Source organism: Prinia subflava, chromosome Z (assembly GCF_021018805.1).
Source record: "Prinia subflava isolate CZ2003 ecotype Zambia chromosome Z, Cam_Psub_1.2, whole genome shotgun sequence".
Classification (NCBI taxonomy): Eukaryota; Metazoa; Chordata; class Aves; order Passeriformes; family Cisticolidae; genus Prinia; species Prinia subflava.
Window position 1 is genome coordinate 81,256,370 of NC_086283.1, and position 17,307 is coordinate 81,273,676.

At 37.6% G+C, this 17,307-nt stretch overlaps 1 protein-coding gene across 5 annotated transcripts in view; it reads right to left on the minus strand.

Moving 5' to 3' along the window:
* UBAP2 (ubiquitin associated protein 2) overlaps positions 1-17,307 on the minus strand; it is a 94,924-nt gene that overhangs the window by 30,489 nt on the left and 47,128 nt on the right. For 3 of the 5 annotated variants that reach the window (XM_063422015.1, XM_063422014.1, XM_063422018.1), the window contains exons 9-16: positions 13,280-13,332; positions 8,706-8,773; positions 7,443-7,632; positions 6,587-6,800; positions 4,884-5,158; positions 3,737-3,915; positions 2,459-2,666; positions 1,259-1,298 (exon numbers count right to left, since the gene is read on the minus strand). In XM_063422015.1, the coding sequence (XP_063278085.1) occupies positions 1,259-1,298; positions 2,459-2,666; positions 3,737-3,915; positions 4,884-5,158; positions 6,587-6,800; positions 7,443-7,632; positions 8,706-8,773; positions 13,280-13,332 (1,227 nt within the window). The remainder of the gene's footprint in view (positions 1-1,258; positions 1,299-2,458; positions 2,667-3,736; positions 3,916-4,883; positions 5,159-6,586; positions 6,801-7,442; positions 7,633-8,705; positions 8,774-13,279; positions 13,333-17,307) is intronic. The other 2 variants (XM_063422016.1, XM_063422017.1) reach the window with 1 other exon arrangement.

Genomic DNA, 17,307 nt, shown 5'->3' on the forward strand with positions numbered 1-17,307 from the left:
GTAAAACACATCAGCCATATTTTGAATTAAGGATTTATGAAGCTCGAGATCTGGATATCAAAGAAGAACAGCAAAGAAGAGAGATGAACAACTAAGAACATTATAGCACATACACAACGGAAAAAGTACTTCCAAAAGTTGAAACAAATTCAAAATCATTTGGATGCATAAAATAGTCTCAATGGAAGAAGAAAACAGAAATGCTCACAAAAGAGAGCTGGCATATGAAAAGAGACTAGTAAAGCCATTACACAATAAAGAAGTATTAGGAATCCTCAGATCTTTGTTTTCTGTACAAAAAAGGACAGGTTCTGTAGTGCATGTCATAAATTGTTTATTAACTCTGTACACAACGCTACAAAAGTTTTCCTGTTGAAAGGCTGTCTTTGTATACATCCATCTTTTACATAGTATCTCCTGGAGCTTATACACTCCTGCTCCTTTAAATGCAACCTGGCACTAACATAACACTGTCCCACTAATGACCTACCTGAAGAGGTGTTTAAGAAGAGGTTAGCCCTAAAATTGAGATGGTGGCATTCCAAAAGATATCACCTCACACCGCTGTACTTGAAAACTTGCACAGAGCAGCACATAGATCAGAAGAGTGAATACTACACTTTAACTATTTTAACTCCCAAGTAAGAGAGCTGCAGGCCTGCTACAGGTCCATGCTACATTAGAAACAGGCCAAGATGAAGAAACTAACACCTATACCACCATCAGTACTGAGGTATTGTTTGCAAGGTATCAAGAAACTCAGAAGAGTGAACACGTGTCTCACTTTTATTCCCCACAGGCTTCTAACAGGGCAGAGATAGAATTATGCCTAGTGAGAGGTGCACTCAAAGAATGTGACTTGTTTCACTGCAGCTGAATGCTGTTTGCAGCTTCCCAACTCAGAACTGGAAAAACTGTTAAAAAAAATTCGTATTTATTTTTACTTTTGCATTTTTATTTTATATTAAATTACTTTTGGCAGGTAAATTCAAAAGGAAAACCAGCAGAAAAGCAGCTTCTTTAATTCTATGGCTGTTTAGATTGTAGATTTAATAGACCTGGCTTCGTATTTCGCTTGTAGTCAACAAGCAAGCAGCATTTTACACAAGCACAAATAAAGTCAAATGGGTCAGCCATAAATTAATCATGGAGAACAATATAAAACCTTAAACTCAATGTCACTGCTATGCTTGTGTGCACAGCAAGTAGCAGGGAATGAACAGAAAGTCCTGTGTTCAACCAAGCTTTGAAAACTTACTGTCAAGTGTTGCCTGTGTCCTAACACCACTGTGCCCGTTCTGTAAACAAGGAAGAAATTAATTAATAAATCATCTTAGAGGTATATTAAATGTTCAGACTGAATCACACATTGAACATGCTTCATGCAAAATTCTGTATTCACACTAAACTGAACAAGGCAGAAAATTAAATTTTTACTGCCTTTAAAAAAACTACATCATAAAGTTGTCCCAAGTGCAAGGTGTCCTGAACACAGAGAAACCCACACACTGCCCTTAATACACCCATCAGCAGAAGACCTTCCCAAGTACTGTATATAACAAACTTCAGGTTCACACCAATATGAAAGAAGGAATTGCATTAACATATAGGAAATGGTTGTGCTTTTGATCTAATGTAACTCACAATTTTAACTATCCAAGTTACACAGAGACGCCAATTTTTTTCCATTGAAAGATAAGACTTGAGAAGCACCAGTTGTTTTTTGGATAACGCTGGAGTACAGAAGTGGATAGTCTATGCTTGATCCTCACCAGTACATACGAGCTAGTGCAGAAGACAAGTGTGACTGAGCCAATACATAATAAAGGCCAGAAGTATGTAAACTTAAAAACTCTCACAAGCCTAAAACATTTAATAAAATCAGTTCTTTTAAACAAACCTACATTCCATATACAAAGAGAGCAGGTGGGTCTGAATATTCTAAGAGATTATTTGTCCTGTATTAGACCTCTCCTAATGCTTATTAAAGTAACACATGAAACTAATTCCCACTGGTGTTTAAATACAATAGGAAATTAATGCTCGAAGGGCCAAAAAAAAATTTGGGAATTCATTCGATAGGTGCCATATAAATTTAATAAATAATATAGCTTTGTATAGAAACTGCCAAGTTATGGCAAAATATCGTAACTAATATTTACATACAAAGACAGATCCTTAGCTTCAGGGAAGGAAACTGGAGCATAATTTTAAGTGTTACTAAAAAAAAGGTCAAAAGACAATTTAATATGTCAAAATCAGAGGCTCTTACATCCCAAATACAGTATTACCAAAAATGACTACACACCAGGAAAAGCAAAAACAACTAAGAGGTTGGGTTTGGGAATCAAAAATACCACTTGGCTTGGTTAAAGCATTAATGTATCAAGGAAATACAAACCTAACACAGGTAAGAACATTTCCCCTTTTCAAGGTCCTGTTTCTGTCATGAACTCACCGTTACTGCAACAGGGGTTGGTTCAGACGTAGCCATGGAGCTTTGGTATGGTATCCTGCTATGCACAGAAGTCTGGTCATACGAGGAAGTTGTTACTGGGCTAGTGCTCTGGGATGAGCAGGTCAGATTGGAAGAGCTGATAGTAGAGGTTGTGTAGGTGGAGTCCTGTACTGTATTGGATATTGGTAAAGAGGTATTCAAAGGATCGCTGGAAAAAATAATTATTTATCATCTTGGTAAGTATTTCAAATACTTCCATGAAAAGATCAGCTCCTATACAGCCATCTAGAACTACCTTAAACATGCAGAAAAATCTACACTACTTATATTAGAACATATAATATTTAAAAAAAACTACATTGCTTTGGTCCTCATTAATCACTGCTTCAAAACATGAGCTGCACTAAGCACCATTCACCTTCCTCATTCCAGCCCAACCAAGACAAGAATTTACACACAGGTACTTTTCAGTTGTGTTATTCCCACCTTTTCCAAGGATAAATTAATGATCATAATCTTTCTTTTTTAAACAAGCAGAATTGATAGAAGCCTGGTATACGATGAATAATCACAATAGGATTCTTTTTACTATAGAATTTTAATGTTACAGAAGGAATTATGCAAAGAGCTAAAAAAATACTTTAAAACATGCAGGAGTGTTTTATTTTCCAATAAGTTTAAATATTATAATGCTAAAAGTTATGAGAAAGTTATTTTTTATTAATATTTCTGAGTTAACTTCAGGAAGCTTTTTACTGATGCCAATTTTTCAATGAGTAAGGATTAAAAATGGTTTATTGGCACACTGGCACTTATCATTGGCTGTTTTAGCATTTCAGTAAGAGCTTCTGCATACGGAAAGCCTAGCTTCTTTTCTCATCCTGCAGGAGCAACAGATCTGTAACCTGCTGCCAATCTACTAACACAAATATATGGAACAAAGGTCAACTCTGCTGGATCAGATGGAGAAAAACATAGGCAGCAAGGAACAAACCCCCAAAACACTTGAATATCAGGGCAATTTTACATGAGAAAGAAATTCTGTAAAGGATTGCTTATTAAAAGGTTATTTATATTAATGTCATCTCCAGCTTTGCATCTATCCATCCAGGAAGATTTGGATTATCATTAGAAAAGGATTTTATCATTTAAGATACAGTACACAGAAAACAAGTCATCATATTTTCGCCTCTCATTACATTCTAACCCTCTCTTGATGTTTTTGGCACAAACTTGACCCCCTTCAAGAACACCTGAGAATGCAGGAGAGCAACTCACACATACTTTACAGATTTTGAATATAAGCTATTGTTGGTTGCCTGGGTGGTATTCTCACTGCTTGAAGTTGATCCAAACTCTGGGAGTGTAGGCTCTGATCCAAACTCAAGAGCTCCAAACTGAACATTTAACCCTGTCATGTCTGCTGATCCAGGCATCTCCACAGCAGAAGCAGGAATCTTAAAGGAAAAAAAAAAGACCATAATTCCTTTCCATGCATCTGCAACCTGAAATTAATCCACCGAATATGGAGCTGAAGGGGTAAATCATACTATTCCACAATAACAAAGTATTATCTGTGTACATCCCACCTCCCTCCACCAATATTCTAATTGTGGCTACTAAATCAATCTAAAAGTCATTCAGCAACAGCCATCTTCCATACAGAGCAACCAGCTATGTGCTTGCAAAAGATTATCATCACAATATTTTGGACCTAATAACTATCCCGTTTAGTATTTCCTGCTTCATAAATAAGAAATATACCAAGGTCTTGGCCCTTCTTCTCCCTAGCAATTTATATAAAACATATACCAAATCACAGAATCATTTAGATTGGACAAGAACATTAAGATCAAGTCCAACTATTAAAACCAGCACTATCAAACCATGTGTCTAAGCACCACACCTTCACATCTTTCAAACAGTTCCAGGGATGGTAAGTCCATCGCTTACCTGGGCAGCCTGCTCCAGTGATCAACAGCCCTCTCAGTGATGGCATTTTTCCTAATATCCAAACTAAATCTTCCCTAGTGCAACTTGAGGCTGTTTCCTCTTGCCTTGTTACTTATTACCTGGGAGAAGAGACCAATCTCCACCTGGCTACACCCTCATTTCTAGAAAGTGATCAGGTTTCCCCTGAGCCTCCTTTTCTCCAGGCTGAGCCTCTGTAGCTCCCTCAGCTGCTCCTCAGACCTGTGCTCCAGACCTTCCCCAGCTCTGTTCCCTTCTCTGGACACGCTCCAGCCCTTCAACATCTTCCCTGTGTGAGGGACTCAGAACTGCACACAGGATTTGAGGTGCAGCCTCACCAGTGCTGAGTACAGGGGGACAGTCACTGCCCTGGTCCTGCTGGCTACACCATTGCTGACTCAAGGTTTTGTGGTTTCTGCGCTCACTAATGACAAGCCACCACTCAATTACCCACCTTGGATGCTGGAGTTATCCTCCTTTTTGGTGGTTTTATCTGTTTCTGCTGGGTTTGATGAACAGTCACTGCCTGGTTATCCATAGAGATAGTGGGGAGCTGTAATATTTTGCTAACAGCTGTAGAGGTGTCTACTGGTGATGGCTCTCGGAGTTTTACCTGGGAGGAGGACGACTCCAGCCCAGGAGGAGGAACAGGAATCACCTGCATTTGTTGTTGCTGTCGCTGGGTCAGCTGGCTCAAAACTGGAGATGGCTCAGGCTGGGATTTAAAGTCTGGTCAGTGTTGGGAAAAAGAAATATCAAAATTAAAGCATTGAACTCTGCTCTTCATGCAAGAATCTGGGTGATGCTTAATAGTTATGATTCTATAGCATTTGCAATTCTTTTCAGATGTCAGAGGGTATTCACATGGATTATTACCACTCCAACACTAATAAGGACAACAATTGATACATCCTCTGCTTTAAATAAATAGATATGACTAAGCATTTGGTTTTTCCCAAAAATATGAAAACAAAGCCATCGACACAGTCACAATATTATCAAGTCCTAAAAAACTGTTATGGATTATTTTAATCAAATACTTCAAATTTCACTGCAATTAACTGTGCTAATATGGTAGGTATAGTTACTTCCAAGGGGTAAAGAGTTGTTGCAGTTTAGAGCTATTATGAGTTATGATTCCATTCCCCTGCAAAGAAAAAAAAACAAACCAAAACAAAAACAAACAAACAAACAAAACAAAAAAAAAAACCAGAAAATCTTCTACCATCTCATAATAGCTGAGAGTCAAAGAGATACTGGACATGAACAGTTTTTTTCCCCAGTCACGAAATGACAAAGCACTGGTCAGCCACCACAGAGATCTGCAGCATTTCCAGTATAAAGGGGTTATTATTCACTTGGTGACACTCATTAGAAAGCATTAAAATGAACATAATTTTCTTTTAGAATTTCTGCATGTCAAAAATAGTAATTGCTACCAATGCCTGTTTATCTACACATAAATATATACAGACACATGAGAGACACAAGAGCTATCTTCTTCACAGTGAGGTTACTGCAAGGAAAAACACTGCAGAAAATAAGTTTCTATCATTCTCACTGTTCCTACTAATTTTACTCATTTACATGAAAAATTCATACAATTATAAATACACAAAACAAGTAACCTGAATCATTCACAGCACACTAGGGAAAAAAACTGAGGCGTGATGTGCCTTATGAAGAAATTACATAGTACTCATACAAAATTCATGTAATGATTAGAAGAGAAAATTTGGGAAAAAAATAACAAAATATAAGTACACAACTTTTCACTCAGCTAAAGACAGCACAGGTACAATGAAAATAAGTATTTCCCAGCATTTGTTGAAAACCAGCCATCAACGAATGTCCATGTAAATATTCAAGCACACTAATTCAAAGATGTCATTACCTGGTAGGCTCAATAACTTTAAAGATGTAATGACATTTATGGATAGGCTTAAGCTTAACAAAACTTGGTTTATGATATACTTGTGATGTCTATTAGCAGCAAATAAACATAACTCTTAAGATGTTGTAAATAGTTGCATTACTAGGATTAATTTTTTGAGAAAAAGGCTTATACATAAGTAATTTTAAACTATCATTGGCATTAAAAAATCTTACTGGCTAGTATAGAGAGAAAGAGAGAGGAAGATGTGTCAAAGCACTCACCAAACTGACTGAGGACTGAGGACTGAGTATTAGGTGGTTTTAGATCCCAGGATGACGCAGCAGCTGTGCTCGTGGTGGCAGAATTGCTATTGGTTTGTTGAGAGGTAAACTGACCCAATCCTGGTGATTTCAATTGGTCCAAGATTTGGGAACCAGCAGAGTTTGCCAATTTAGAGGATCTGAGCTCTCCAAAGCCAGAACAAAGAACTGCCGACTATCAAAAGAAAAAGAAGACGACGGGAAGGAGTGGAGTTAATATTTTAACAAATAAATGAACATAATCATAGGGTCAATGTCTACAGGAGCAACTAAAACATTTTCAGACCTAGATTATTAACAAATGACCAGTAAAACTTCCACTACCGTAATCACAACAATACTAACTTACTTGAACCCATGCATCTTAAAATATTGATTAACTAATAGTTGGACTGATTTTTAGAGAATAAACACCTCGTCTCACATCCTCAAAACTGACTCAGAAATAGGCATGCCTCCACAAGAAGCAGTTGAATATGTGCTTGGAAATAACACATCATTTTTCTGGCCTAGAACTCTTAACTATAAACACATTATTTTATCCTACATCAGCAAGCAAGGAGCACATCTGCTCTCTAATCAAAAATTAATGTAACTACTTCACGTAAACCCAGAAATAACTAATCGGCAAAATGAAAAAAGCAATTTTTTTGAGGGGGGTGAAAGGAAGGAATGATATTCTTCATTTTCAGTTTTTTCAACAAATACCAAAACACCTCATGAAATGACTGTCTTTGGAAAACTTGTTAAACCTGAAATATTTACTCATGAATAACATTTAGTAAAGTAATATTTAGAAAGCACAAGATAATTTTACCAGACTTTGAGGAGAATAAGAGTTTACAGCACTGGAGCTGCCTGTTCCTGATGCCATCTGGGTGCTGTGCTGAGAATTTGTGAAAACTAAGGCTTGGCCAAAGGTCTGCTGCTGGGGAGACTCAAACGAGTTGCTTTCTGTCTCTTGGGTAGATGCCACCGGCTTTTGAAGCAGTGTCACCAAATCAATGCTGTAAGACAAAGTGAAATTTGCTGGAATGAACACCATGATTAAACTTCACTGACTTTGAGGAAATCACTAACAATACTAAAGCTGCCATCCCAGCAACAGAATTATTACTGATTAACAATATTTTCAAATGTTTTTGGTCTATCATACAAAGAGAGAGAAGGGAGTTTTTTGCCAGTAAGTAACAAACACAAAAATCCCACCCCAATTTGAGTCAATGAACTAAAACATTTTTTAACATAATTTGAGGGGCATCCACTGGAAGAACAGAACAAAAAACATATGAATATATTATCTTTAAGAAAGAAAAAAATATAAATTATACCACCTAATACCATGCATCATGAAAATCACATCGATATTACATGGAAAATTTTGCTGCAGTACAGCAGAATCAGGACATTTGAGAGCATTAGCCTATTTGCTTTTCAGATCTCATGCTATCCAACTACCAAGGTCTTCATCATCCACTAAACTTTAAAGTGCTCTCCAGCAACACGAGGCTAATGGAGGCAGCTGATTCCACAACATCACTAGCAAGGTATTTGAAGAAAAAGGCAAGCAAAGGAAGGCATCAACTGACATATTTTTGGTTCTTGATCTTAACCCTCTGTCATCAGTAAAGGCTTGTAACTGTGATGTTTACCAGGGAATTCACCTTTTTGCCAATGGAAGCTTTCATTTAACACATTTGTCAAAGCACTACATTCTGAAGACTTCCTGTATCTACAAAGACAGGGTTTCCATTTTCTGGACACTAAAGCCAGAGCTTCCTTTCCAACAGCAAAATACTTTTTTTCCCAGCTACTTTTCTTCCTGCCTGTCAGCAGTCCTGATGCAGAAGATGTGTTATGCTCACATATCTGGTTAAGTTTGTCTCACTTTCACAGTCAAAAATATGTAACTCAGGAACTCACAAAAACAACAATTTGCAAGCAAGTTTTTTTCCATTTTTGAGATGAGTTTGACCAATCTCTGACAGCGCTTTTATTCAATTTTATGTGTGCAAACTAACATTGTTTAATCAAGGAGAAGGTTTTTGAAGTATAGGGAAAACATGGAAGAAGAGCTTACCTTTGCCCAGAAGTACCATGATTTTCAGCTGGAACAGAAGAGGCAGTGAAGACTTTTGTTTCAGAAAGCTGAAAAAGAGATGGGGGAAGAATTTTATACACTTACACTTCCCTCCTGCAACATCTGTAGAAATTTCATTTTGGTCATGCACTTTCAAGATAAAAGTAAAGTCAAACTACCATTACAAACAGCTACTCTGAAGCTCTGCTTAAAAACATAAAAACATGAAGTCAAACTTCAGTAAAATCTTCTCCACAGAATCAAGTACCTATTTAATTAGAGGGTTGGGTTAGGAAATTTGAGCTACTGAAAATATGCACCAGCATAGAATAGTATACCAATGCAACTACATCAGCTCAGAAACAGTTTAACTGAAATACACTAGCAGAAAGTAATTAATGTGATAGCCATTCTACCATCAATATGCAGACAATTTATTACACTATAGAACAACTCTGATAGAACTTGTTGCACAAGGGTAACGCATTGCACTGCGCTCACTCATTCCATGTATCCTTGCATCTGACATTTCAGCTTCCACTGCCAGCAGAGGCAGGTACGTACAGTACCAGCATTCATGGTTCCTTCTTGGCAGCTCTGTCAGGAGAGGCAACAAGGTCTTCAAGGGAGTGCTCTGAGAGCACAAGCTCGGAAACAGTAATAAAATGAGGGCCATGCTCACACTCAAGTAACAAGTCAGACCACACAGAGAGGAAAGCTGCACTGTTTTCACCATGCTGTTACGATACAGAGAGATACTTGCACAAGCACCTGGGGAAGTGGAGCTGGTTGGGACTTTGGGGGAAAACAGGGGATTGGTTCTTTGCAGTGTGGCTGGATTTTTAAATAACTTTTCTTGTTCAAAGAGAAGTAGTTCAGTAGCTGTAACTTCCTCGGGCTAATTTGTTTCTGTTGACAGAAGTACTTGCAAACCAGAATAGGTCCTAAACCAGTACAGGTTAGGTTTAGCAAGACAGAGATACGCATGTACAGTGTTTTTTAAATATAATTTTCACAAAATCATCCTTAACTCCTTTGGTAGTCTTGCCTTTGACTGAAGAATAACTGACCTATTTAAAAGAACACCTTTAGAATGTGCCATTTGATACACTCTTCTAGGAAATGATGCATTTTTAATTGCATACATTTCTAGCAGCCCAGTTTAAAGGACATCACAGACATGAGCCAATTTCATTTACCATCCCACACACAGCTCTACTGAGAGCACGCATACCCCTGAACATGAACCTCTGATAGAGGTCTCCTATGAAACATTGTTGATTTAAGAAGGGCACAGAAGGGCTGACTGAGACCAAATCACTACTCAGAGGCAGAGTAGAGGTATTTCACATACTCTCCCAGCACCCTCTTGCAAGAAGCACATAAAGCCATGAAGAAATCAGTACTACCACAGCTCCTCCCTCCATTTCTTGCCCTTCCCTTGCTGCCAACATAACACTTTAATCCCTCATTTCCAGATCACTTGTCCTGAGATTAATGCTGACACCCCACAATTCTGTGTACTGACCAAAACAAAGAAAGAACATTCCGCTTAAGTACATTTCAGTTAAAAAGGCTGTTCCTCTATTGTTCAGCTTTCCACACGTATTTTATTTTAGAGCAATGCATGCTGTACTTTCTGGGGTATTATATATTCCTGCATTACATGGCAGAAGGAGGTCAGATAATGGCACAAGCAGCACTCTATGGTCTGCAATCCCTTGGTTAAATATTAAATTCTTTGTAATGTCAACAGTTTCTTACACTCACATAACCCAGGAAAAGACTAACCATGGACAAACACTGATGAACCCCCAAAATTAAGCACATTAAGGAGACTGAGGATGTTTGCAACAAAGCAAATGCATGCTTGATATGTGAGAGAGTAAATGCTCTCTACAGATGAACCAGCACGAAAACAAGTCTCCATCTACTAGCTCAGTTACACTGAGGTTTACACTACACCTTGTGGCAAACTCACTGTCACAAGGTCCATCAAGCACTTAATTCAGGACTCTGCAGGGATTACAGCATTCATCAAAACATGTTTTCTGCTGCAGCAGCTGAGAAGTTTTATTACATGGATGTATTTAGTATTTCTCAGAAGTAGTATTTCCAGTTCCCAATCAAGCCATTATGCTCACTGCACACTACACTCACAAATCTCTCACTGAGTTCAGTTTTCCCAGAATTGAACGAATGGTTCTGAGCCATTTGTCGGTGTTGGCCTCACAGAGGTATGTCCTCCATCTGCAGTGAAAGCACAGGAGTGCTTTCCAGCTCCTGTTCCTATGATAAAATCATTCTCCAATCACCAAACACACAACACACTTGAAACTAGCTATCAGGTCCTAAAAGAGTACAGGAATAGTGAGGAGAAGAAGAAAATACACTCCTGCATGCTCACAGAAATTCAACATCAATGAATCAGAAATAAAAGGAAAAAAGCTTATTACAGTTTTAGTATGACATAGAGAAGGTAATGAAATTAAAACAACTTCTCATGCTGCTTCCTAGTAAAGAAACCACTTCCACCAAAACACTTTTTTTTTTTCCTTCAAAGCCTTTTTTTAAAAAAGTGTCGCTGTGGTTTCCAATAAAAACTAATACCACCAACACTGTATAGAAAATGTTTGCCATCACGCACTTTCTGGCAATTTGTATTTATTCTATTTCTCTCCTGTAGAATAGTTTCTGTAGTTAAACCTTGCTTTTTTTGACCAGGAGAGCATGAATTTTAAGAGCATAAACCAGAGCCACCTAAAGTACCTCAATATTTGTCTAGTCCTTCATTGTTCATGCTGTGAATATCCCTTTAACAAAATACAACCTCCTATTTTCATTGCAAGCAGTTTCCATTCTATTTAATAGCACCTTGACAATCTATTATACCTACTCAATACTCACTGCAAAAGATAAGGACCATACAGGACTATTAGGTCACAAAGACCTAATTCTTCTTGGGTCAATGAATGTTAAATTTCACTCACTTGCTCATAACTTGTATCTGACTAGAGAACACCACCTTTAAATAGAAATACTCTTTAGAAAAACACCTGGTCTTTCCCTGCAGACAGCAAATATATGAGCTTCCATGGTTCTTTTAATCAATAGTCATGTCACTAGAACTGTTTGTTACACACTTAAATCCATGGATCCATTTTCCAGACACAGGTTTATACTACACCTCTGCTACACTAAAACCAGAGAGCATCATATACTCCTAAAGTAATCCTTTCAGGTTCCCTAAACTAAAATCTCCCTTCTTAAGCATCCTTGATCAGACATTTTCAGCTATTATACACAATTCTTCCTCTGTAAAAGCAATGAGAAACTGGATTTGGTACTTAAGAATCAAGTTCAGGAGCATCCAGGTAAAGATACATAACTTAAGCATGACTAAGAGATAGGGAAGAGTGCCAACAGGCAAATAGGAGCATTTTTGATACAGTATCAGCTCATGCTAAGCTGTTCTTTCATCATCTACTATAATCCTGAAAACTTTTGAGTTGCTGCTTTCCAGACACCAGGCCCTTGTTCTGGAGCTGTGTCTTTATTTCTATAAAACAAATGTATGCTTGGTTATAATAAAGTATTTTTCACTGGAACAGGCCAAATCTTGCAGAGGTCCAAATCTTGCCAGACGACCAGTTTACTTTCAAACCTGTTTGAAAGTAATAGTCCAATACTTTTTGTATTTCACAAACATTTTATTAAGCAATTGTTTTACTTTTACTTCGCAATCATTGATCAAGGCAGGAGATGGCATCTGGCCCTGGACTGGGGGGACTAAGACCTCCTACAAAAGCCCACATTCCATAAGGGTTCTTCTATAATAGATTTGCTAAAATTTTCAAGGCAGATTTCAATATACTAATACATTTTGTGATAGAATGCAATTATTTTTAGAAAAAAAGATATAACATATTTTTGCTTTTTTTTTGTGCATATTTTGGACTAATACATCTGTATTTTGACATTTCATTCACTCTTTCTGAATATTAGCAGACAAATTATTTTCTCCTAGGTTACAGGGATTTTTCCAGGATCCAAAATTAATAAAAATTAACAATAGGCTAGAGATTTCAAAATTCATTTACACATTATTCAGCTCTAGTAACTAATTAAAACAAATTCTATCCCTAGTCAGCATTCCTCAGCATCCCTCCTATATGACAAATGCTGCATTGTACCAGCATCAAACAGGGGTGAGAGTAGCCCATAAATTTCCACTGTTCTTAGCCCTTAGTCCACCTCTAGCACATACTGAAGAAACTGAGGACAAGATGAAAATACATCAGCTTTTGACAATATTAACCAATACAGAAAGCCTAGGAATTTAAGTTTCTTTCAATTTTCTCATAAGATACATCCATATCATGAAACATTCACACATTTCCAGGAGTAACACTGACACTCCACCTTGCAGGAGGAGGCAAAAGGGATGACTTATTTTAATTCTTCTGAAAATAAACTTGAAGTAAGGGTTTACTTCAAATATTTAGTTTTTGAAAACAACACAAACTCTGAAGAGAATAAATAATCAATTGGTATATCCCACCAGTAGCACTTACATCTTCATTCCAGTCTTCTGCTGTCCACTCTTCTACTGAGTTTTTCCATGCTCCTATTATAATTGGGTAAAGAAAGAAACAGATAAAAGTTAAAGACCCAACACTGTGTTTCACTCCTTCTGCTTTACAAGCAATCCTGTTTTCATTATCGGTGGAACACAATGCAAGGAGATGGAGGCTGGAAACATATTTGGAAGCATGGTTGGAAGCTCTAGGAAACTGGTCTGCAGAAATAAAATTTTGAGAGGGAAACATAACCACTCCTCCATCCCCCTGCCCTTAATTTCTGATTTCAGGCATTTCTTAGCCACCATGGTATCAGACTTAACTAGCATGGACACACATCTGCACCCAGTGATTACTTCCAAATGGAAACTGGAAGAACTTCCTCCTATGGGTCCAACAACAGTGAGAAGTTATTCCACCCTCCCACAGGATTCCTTAGTTTCATGTACAAATTTGTACAGAACAAAACACAACTACAACACCTGCTCCACTAACCACAATTCTACTTTCAATACATTCAATTTCAAGACCCAAGCTATGCCTGTGTAGACTATTTTCTAGCCTGTTAACTCACTCCTCAGAGTAGAAAAACTTCAATTCCTTCCCAGGAGAGAGCAATTTATTTTAGAACATAAATAATTCTTACAATGGTAGCAGGACAATCTTTAAATTTCCACTGTAACTAAAAAACACTTCCTGTAACTTGTGGCAGACCAGATTCGGCAAACACTGGAGCACAGTGCAGCATGCAGAAATAGGAAAACTATAAAAAATAATCCTATGGATGCAAAAATCCAACCCCTTCTACAGACATACAAGAGCAATAAAGAGGTTGAAAGCCTTGACCACCAGCAGCAGTATGGGGACAATTATTCCAGCAACAACCAGAGCCTTTGTGTAAACTGTGCAACCATGAGCAAAGAAAACACCAGTACCAAAGGTAGTGCCTACAGCACCTTGGATCAAGTACAAGAGCAAAAGGATTGCTCCTTCAATCACTTCCTTTCAACTTAACCAGGAACTGTCTGAATGCCCTAATCCAGAAACAAGCCCCCCAAAGACAGCATCAAAGCCATCAGGTACTAATGTCAGCACTGCATTGGTGCTTCCTCTCATACCCCACAACACCACAGCAGGTTTTGGTAGAGGAGGGTCGAGTGGTGCCAGTCCTATCAGGCAAATGGGCTGACCATGTTACACACAGTGGTGGGAAGAGAGGGGGAATATACCCTGGAGTCCAAAATTATTTGGCAGGTCCTGAGCAAGGTAACATCTGCTCTGTGTGTGCTCTGTGGAGCAATGTAGAGTTGCCTAAAAGATCTCATGCTCACATTTTAGCAAACAGCCCTTAACCAGGCTGATGTTCTAAGGAATATCAATACCCTGTAGCAAAACTACTACAATGCCTCAGACTTCTAGAGTAATCCACACATTTCTACAGAAATTTTGAAAAGGAGGAAAAGCCCAATGAGCAGCAGTTTTTAGAAGAACACTTGATTTTCTGTCTCTTCCCCCGACCAGCACAGAATCCCTTTCCCCAGTATTTTTTCTTTGAAGAAGAAATCCAATTATTTGCCCTGCTTGTATTTATCTCCCATATGCTAGTGCCAAGGCCTGTCTCCAGAAGCCTTGCACTGACACCAGAACACTAAAAAAGAGCTCAGAGTCTGATAAAACAAACACTAAAAGAGCTCAGATACATCAAGTCATACTCTTGACTATTTTCCACCACCTTTGGAGACCAAACCTACTTGGAATAATACTTGAGTTGTTTTCCTGACATTCAATTTATACAATTATCTGTTGTTCCCTCTTATAAAACTAGTTCTGAGGGTTTACTTTTTAAATACTTTAATTTACATACTGTGTACAGCCTTTCACCCTTCCATCCATTTACCCAAGCTGCCAAGTTTACTTGTGTCGTTTGCTAACACTCTTCCTTCCCAACTCAATTCTTCCACTCTCAATTATTTCAGTACTCTTCTGTGTGCTAAATCCAGTTTTTTGGTGTCTTTCTCCTATTGATGGGATTTTTAAATCAGATCTTGCACAGGAGCAATCAATTTCTTTTTAGTCCAAAATCCACGTTGGCATTACTGCAACTCAGGCATCCTCTTCCCAATCCTTCCCCCAAGCTTTGCAAATCATCACAATTGAAGAGTTCTCTGTTTTCCATCAAAATTATGCTCTTTGTTTTCAAGGATCCTTGTCATACAACCTTCAACTCTAGATGGTTGTTTTTAAACTTTTTTTTTTACTCTTTCCTCTTTCTCTTTGTAACAAATTCAGTTGTAGAAAGTTATCAAGCCAATAAAAATAGAATACATCTTTTGATGAGTCTTCACCTATCTTCCTCCCATTCTCTTCTCTTCCTGTCAACACTACTTAATTTTTTACCCTTTCTTTGAATAATCATTGATATTAGTCCCAAAATAAATTTAACTTGGTCTATGCCGAACTTATGTACTAGTTCTTTCCTTCTGGATTTGCATTCTAGAAAGACTTGAAGGTTTCCTTAAAATATGCCTTCTGGCTTTTACAGCAGATGTTGAAAAAAAAAAAAGCCAAACACAATACCCCTCAAAAACAAAAACTCAAACACCAACTTCCTTCTACCTTCCATGGAACACAAACTGTCCCTCTTGAAAGAAAAACTCTGTAATTTATTTTTTATTTCTTGTCATTTTTCAGTTTCAGAGTAATTTAAGGTTGTTCATAACTAAGATAACAAAGGAAGTTCTTCCATACAGCTTACAAAACTCTATCAAAGTAGAGACGTGAGTAAATTACCAGAACATAGGGCCATTTTTACAACCAACTTCAGAAGTGAGCAACTCCAACGTACTTTACGTATAAGAACTGCTGTGATTTGCTCTCATTTTCTCCCACTGTCCTGTACATTACAAAAAAGGTAAGAAAGGAATCAGGCTGCCCAAGTTTATTCCCTTTCAGAGGAGAACTGGTAATTTTGTTTCTCTTCATCTGTCCCTTCTCTTTGCCTCCCATCTGTACATTATTTCTATATAAATTAGGATGCAGGAAAACTGATTCTGTATTATTTGGAATACAATTACACTTAAATGTTATGAACGATTAAAGACTTGCACTTCAGTCTACATTTCAATCAACACTAAATTTTACCTTCACAGAACCAGTTAGCTTTTCTACTGGGTTACACAATGGTGCACCTAGAAACATTATTCAAGTTACTGCGAGGCCTCTGGCATCTGCAACAATTCAGGGCATGAGGTTCTAGAGCACTTCAGAGAACACAAGACAGAAACTACATTTTGGAAACAAATACTGTATTTATTTTTAATGAAAAATTCCCCAGCTAAATGAAGAAACTAGCTAAAGGAAGAAATACTCAGTAAATTACTTAGAATGTCTCAAAGAGTTTATATTTGTATGTCTTCAGAAAATATTTTGATAAGCAAAAATCTCTTATTTCTCTAGGCAGTTACCCAGTTATCTCCTCATTAATATAACTGCAGATGAAATACACTGGTTTTCCAAGTAGATAGCATGAGCTAGTATTGTTTATCTTTTTTTAAGATGAAATAAGAAATAGGACTAGGTAATGAGGAATAAAGACACATATTTCCTTCTTGTCTTTCCTGTACAAATCTGACATCTATAAAGCCCACTGCAACCTTTACACATAGTTCCCACATTCAAAACTTCAGTTAACTCCCCACTGGGAACTTAACTGATTTGTAATTAACATTGATTTTTTTTAAACATTGATCATTATTTGTAACTAACAAAACAGCAGTATAATTTTAGAGGGGAAAACTTGAAAATTAACATTTGGGATTAACAAGTCCAACCATGCTCAACTTTATGCAACCTACTTCCAGCCCCTCGTCGGCTACTGTCCCCCCCATCACTGCTTCCCTGTTCCTTCCCAGCAATCTCTTCTCCTGTCAAATTACCACCCCAGCCGCAGCTTCCTCTAAAAACCCTCAAGAAGTTTTCTCTCACAAGGCTAAAAGTGCTACCCACTTGGACAAAACTAATGA